This window comes from Amblyomma mixtum, chromosome 1, assembly GCF_055824585.1.
Source record: "Amblyomma mixtum isolate Tamu chromosome 1, ASM5582458v1, whole genome shotgun sequence".
Taxonomy (NCBI): domain Eukaryota; kingdom Metazoa; phylum Arthropoda; class Arachnida; order Ixodida; family Ixodidae; genus Amblyomma; species Amblyomma mixtum.
In genome coordinates this window covers 132,076,799-132,082,487 of record NC_143012.1, presented here as the reverse complement: position 1 = coordinate 132,082,487, position 5,689 = coordinate 132,076,799, and the positions used below count along the sequence as shown (strand labels likewise).

The window sequence follows — 5,689 nt, the reverse complement described above, 5'->3', positions numbered from 1 at the left end:
CGGGTTCACGCTAGTAGCGGAGTCTATTGAAGCGGATTCTACTTAACGGAAGAAGAAGAAGAAGAAGAAGTTTATTCACATCACATTACATGATGCAGGAAGCCTGCAGAAAAAGCTGCCAGAAGCCAGCTTGACAGGGCCGCAGGCCCCCTTTCATTGGCAGTTGGCGGAATGTCGTAAAAAAAAAGTTTATACACAGCATATTTTATCACAACATGTAAAGAAAAAAAAAGTGAAAAAAAAAACAACATATTACAAGAAAAACGCTAAAACATATATACTGTTACCACATTTCAGTGTAACACATACTCACATTTTTAATACATTCATGGGGAAATATTATAGACACAAAATCTCGTTTTACTTCGTTTTGAAAAGATCGCGCAGTGCTTTGAAAGTTATATTGTCGAGTTGGATATTTTTAGCTTCCAAACTGTTTAGTAATCGGGGTAACTTGTTTTGCAGCATTTGTAGACCGCATGTAGTTCTACTTGTGTTAACCTTCCATGGTTCAAAATGACGCGTCTGGTATGAAACTACATTATTCTCTAGCTGAGCTATGTTCTGAATAGTACAATTGTTACATTTAGTTTCTTGTTTGAACAACTTGCAAAGCCGGTAGTCATAGGATTTTGTTACTGGAATTACATTGTATTTTTTAAATAATTCATGTGTGTGGTAGTGCATTGGTACGTTTTCGACAGCTCTTAAAAACTTTTTTTGGAGAATGAGCACTCTGTCTATATTAGATTTAGTAGTCGATGCCCATACCAAGTGACAATAATTAAGTCTAGGGGAGAAAAGACCATTATAAATCAGCATCAGAATGTGGCGAGGGAATGCATGGCGATTTCGCGAAACAATGCCTACTATTTGTGATAGTTTTTTTGTAATATAATCTATGTGGGCATCCCATGACATTGTGTTTTGAAAAATGACACCCAGAGTTTTAAAACTAGACACAATCTCTACAGGAGTTGACCGTAGTGTAATTGTGTTTTGTGTGTCTATGTTTTTGTTCCTAGTATGATACAAAACTGCTTTAGTTTTATCAGCATTAATCTTCAAGCTATTTTTTTGGGTCCATTCATCAAGCTTAGCAAGCGCTACATTTGCTGCAGCTATTAGGTGATCACTTGATTCTCCTGTGAAAAACACGCTTGTATCATCCGCATAATTCACAAAAGTAGCGGATGGAGCGATACCGTAAACATCGTTCACGTACAAATTGAACAAAAAGGGGCCCAGGATGCTGCCTTGCGGCACACCCTGGGAAACATGAAGTGCATCTGATAAAGAATCACCAATGGCTACAATTTGGGTACGATGTTTAAGGTAGGATTCCATAAGAACACCGGCCTTTCCGCGAATGCCATAATGTTCTAACTTCCTAATAAGTATTGCGTGGCTGATAGTGTCGAATGCTTTCGAGAAGTCAACGTAAAGGCCCAAGACTAGCTTACCTTTCTCCAAACCACTTAAAATGTGTTCTTTCTGCGTCAAGAGGGCAAGTTCAGTGCTAAATCCTTTGCGGAAACCGAACTGGCTACTAGCTAGCAATTTGTGCTTTTCTTGAAATGCTGTCAATCGGTTTAAAATAGCTTTTTCAAAGACTTTGGAAAAGACCGGGAGAATCGATATGGGCCGATAATTGCCCATATCATTTTTGTCACCTTTCTTATATAGCACGCTTACTCGAGCGACCTGCATTTTGGGCGGAAATATGGCCTGCTGAAAGCATAAATTAAGTACATGCATTAAGCATGGAGCAAGATAATGTGCAACGTGTTTGATTGGTTTTACCTGAATTCCATCTACGTCTTTGGCACTGCTATTTCTTAAATTTAGAATTATGCTTGCAGTTTCTGTTTCACTTACTGGAGTCAGAAACACCGAGTTATCATTACGCGGAAAGTTTGCTAGGTCATTGGAGCAAATGGCGGTGTTACCTTGAACAAAATGTTGGTTGAATGCGTTCGCGAGGGTTTCTCCTGTTAACTCAGCATCATGTCTTTTTATCTTACACACTTTTTCAGTTCCTATCTTGTAATTTAGCATCGAGTTCAGTCTACGCCAAACTGCATCCATTTGTCCTGCTGCAGGCATAAATACATTGTCTAAATATTCACGTCTGGCTTTTTTTATATCTTTATCTAGACGATTACGGAAAGCTTTAAATTCTAGTAGTATTTTTTTGTCTTTGCTTTTGACAAATTGGTGGTACAAGTTATTCTTTTTTCTAATCCTCGCGGAAAGTTCTGCGTTAACCCATGGTTTTCGGATTTTTCTACCGTTCTTCCTTGCTACTAAAGGGAAACTCTCCTCATAGATTGGTTTCAGTATTTTCATGAATGTGTCATAAGCAACGTTCGCATCTTCGCTACCAAAAACTTGATCCCACGAAGTGCGTGAAACTTTGCTATAAAACTTGGAAAGGTTGCAGTGTGTCATATGTTGAACGAAATATGTATGTCGTGCTTTATTTTTGCTGAACTGAGTTTTGGCGCGCAAAAATATAGGCAAGTGATCACTGAGATCTGACGTAAGTACACCCGCTTTGATTCTACATGCGTCAATATTTGTAAGGAACACATCAATTAATGAGGATGAACTTTCTGTCACTCTCGTCGGCATATCAATAGTGTTCCTAATACCATGCGTGTTCAACAAAACAGAAAAGTTAGTTTGCAAAGAAGCATTCATCATATTTATGTTAATATCACCACCAAATATAATACTATAACGATTAATATCAACAAAGGAGAACAGCGTTTCTAAGTAGTCAAAGAAAGGCGCCATCTTTCCATGTGGAGGACGGTAACAAACTACCAACAAATTGTTGTGAACAAGAACAGATACAATTTCATAATCATCTGTAACGATCGAAAAATTTTCAAGCAGTTCATAGTCGTACATCTTGTTTATCAAAATGCAAATTCCGCCACCCCTTCCAGAGGAGCGATTTAAGTAACAAGATTCATACCCAGCAAGTCTATAAACGTCGGTGCTGTCCGTCGACCATGTCTCAGTTAGCAATACACAATCTAGTGACTCATTTAGCTCATCAAGAAGTAAATCCAGACCTAATTTTTTATATTTGATTGATCTTATGTTCAGATGAAAGCATTTGAATGACTGCAAAAACGGTTTCCCTATGTGTTTCTGGAAGTCGTGCGGCAAAACGTAGGACGCCATATCCATGGGTCATCCGCCTTTAGGCAAGCTTCTCCAGGTCGCCAACGCTCGATACCAATTCGGCATTCAGTCCATCAGCCTTTCGTACCAGAATTCGGCCATTGCTATGCCACACGTATTTGTATTTCTTAACTTTTGCCCAGTTCTTAGCTTCGAACAACAGTGCACGGGTTCTTTTCGTTAGGTTTTCTAGCACGAAGATATTTCCGTCTGCTTTTTGCAGTTTCTTTCTGTTTTGCCACCACGCGTCCCTGTCAGCTTGCCTTGCGAAACGACAAATTATGCCTGGGATCTTATCTTTTTTTGCTGGCAGACGGTGAATTGCCACTACATCATTCTCTGAGAGTGCAGGAAGTTTAATTTGGGCAGTCAGTGCATTTATCTTATCCAACAGGTTTTCTTTATCAGTTTCTTGGATGCCATGAAATTCTAGGTTGAGGCGGCGGCTCCTCCATTCAAGGTCATCAATGTCATCTTTCAGTTGAGCGACATCATCATTCTGTGTTTCGACCTTTTCCACCCTCTTCCTTAGTTCTTTCACCTCGCGCTCGTTCCGCTCTGTGCGTGAAAGCAAATCATCGTACTGGTCGCTTAACAGCTGCAATGAGTCTTCGATACCGTCAATCGTTTCTTTAAGAGGCAGCAGCTGGTCAAGCTTATCACTAATTGCCATCATCCAGATCCTCAGATCCACGCTATCATCACTGGCGAGTTTTGCATCCTGCGTAGCCGGCATGCGTGCTTTCGAGCGCCTACAGAAGATGCAGCGCCAGGCTTTACGGTATTCATCTCCCTTTGTTTTGAGCGTAGCATCGGTAATTCCGGCGCATTTCCCAGTGTGGTATCTGTGACCACACTCACTGCAGTCAATAGTGCCATCTGACGAAGTGCAATCTACAGAACACACAGAGCACTGCAAATGTGGGGGCATTGTCACAAAACGTCACACCTTGGCAGCAGCAGCAGCGATTGAAATGATACCTAAACATTGATATGTGGACCTGACTTCCACTAACCTGCAAGATCACAATGAAGATGTGGCTTGAGATGCTGCTCGCTCGTCGGTGCCGCTGCTGCCAATGCGATCGGCCAGTCCAGTCTCGCTGTATTTGTAGCCTTCCGTCGATGTCAGCGCTCGGTGTTGGTCTTAGCGGCGTAGGAAGGCAGCTTCCAGGGTGATAGGCGTCGTTCTTGATCACCAGCGATGCGCATGTGCCCGAACAGTCAATGCAGCTCTGTATCTGCAAGATCACAATGAAGATGTGGCTTGAGATGCTGCTCGCTCGTCGGTGCCGCTGCTGCCAATGCGATCGGCCAGTCCAGTCTCGCTGTATTTGTAGCCTTCCGTCGATGTCAGCGCTCGGTGTTGGTCTTAGCGGCGTAGGAAGGCAGCTTCCAGGGTGATAGGCGTCGTTCTTGATCACCAGCGATGCGCATGTGCCCGAACAGTCAATGCAGCTCTGTATCTGCAAGATCACAATGAAGATGTGGCTTGAGATGCTGCTCGCTCGTCGGTGCCGCTGCTGCCAATGCAGGCCCAGGCAGTCCAACATCGTGTCCGGGGACAGCAGCCAGGGGACGATCTTTGGAAATAACATGCCTCGCCGTGCACTCTTTTTGCCAATAGCTTCTTAAAGTGCGTCAGATAAAAGGACGCTGGTGGTCAGGATTTGATCTTGGCCATCGCCGCTGCCGAAGTGACGAGGCATGTATGCAGAGTGCTGGCCAAAAACTGTTTCCTACAGTAAGAGCGGGTTCACGCTAGTAGCGGTGTCCATTGAAGCGGATTCTGCTTAACGGAGGCCCAGGCAGTCCAAAATCGTGTGCAGGGAGAGCAGCCAGGGGACGATCGTTGCAAATAACATGCCTCGCCGTGCACTCTTTTTGCCAATAGCTTCCTAAAGTGCGTCAGATAAAAGGACGCCTGTGGTCAGGATTTGCTCTTGGCCATCGCCGCTGCCGAAGTGACGAGGCATGTGTGCAGAGTGCTGGCCAAAAACTGTTTCCTACAGTAAGAGCGGGATCACGCTAGTAGCGGTGTCTATTGAAGCGGATTCTGCTTAACGGAGGCCCAGGCAGTCCAACATCGTTTCCAGGGACAGCAGCCAGGGGACGATCGTTGCAAATAACATGCCTCGCCGTGTACTCTTTTTGCCAATAGCTTCTTAAAGTGCGTCAGATAAAAGGACGCTGGCGGTCACGATTTGCTCTTGGCCATCGCCGCTGCCGAAGTGACGAGGCATGTGTGCAGAGTGCTGGCCAAAAACTGTTTCCTACCGTAAGAGCGGGTTCACGCTAGTAGCGGTGTCTATTGAAGCGGATTCTGCTTAAACGCAGGCCCAGGCAGTCCAACATCGTGTCCAGGGACAGCAGCCAGGGGACGATCGTTGCAAATAACACGCCTCGCCGTGCACTCTTCTTGCCAATAGCTTCCTAAAGTGCGTCAGATACAAGGACGCTGGTGGTCAGGATTTGCTCTTGGCCATCGCCGCTG

The 5,689-nt window shown here is 44.2% G+C and overlaps 1 protein-coding gene across 1 annotated transcript; it reads right to left on the bottom strand.

Moving 5' to 3' along the window:
* Nucleotides 1-3,138: 3,138 nt before the first annotated feature.
* LOC149367618 (uncharacterized) lies at nucleotides 3,139-4,126 on the bottom strand. The gene has a single exon (XM_089567384.1). The coding sequence runs from the start codon at nucleotides 4,124-4,126 to the stop codon at nucleotides 3,215-3,217; it is 912 nt and encodes a 303-aa protein (XP_089423510.1). The 3' UTR covers nucleotides 3,139-3,214.
* Between the last annotated feature and the right edge of the window lie 1,563 nt (nucleotides 4,127-5,689).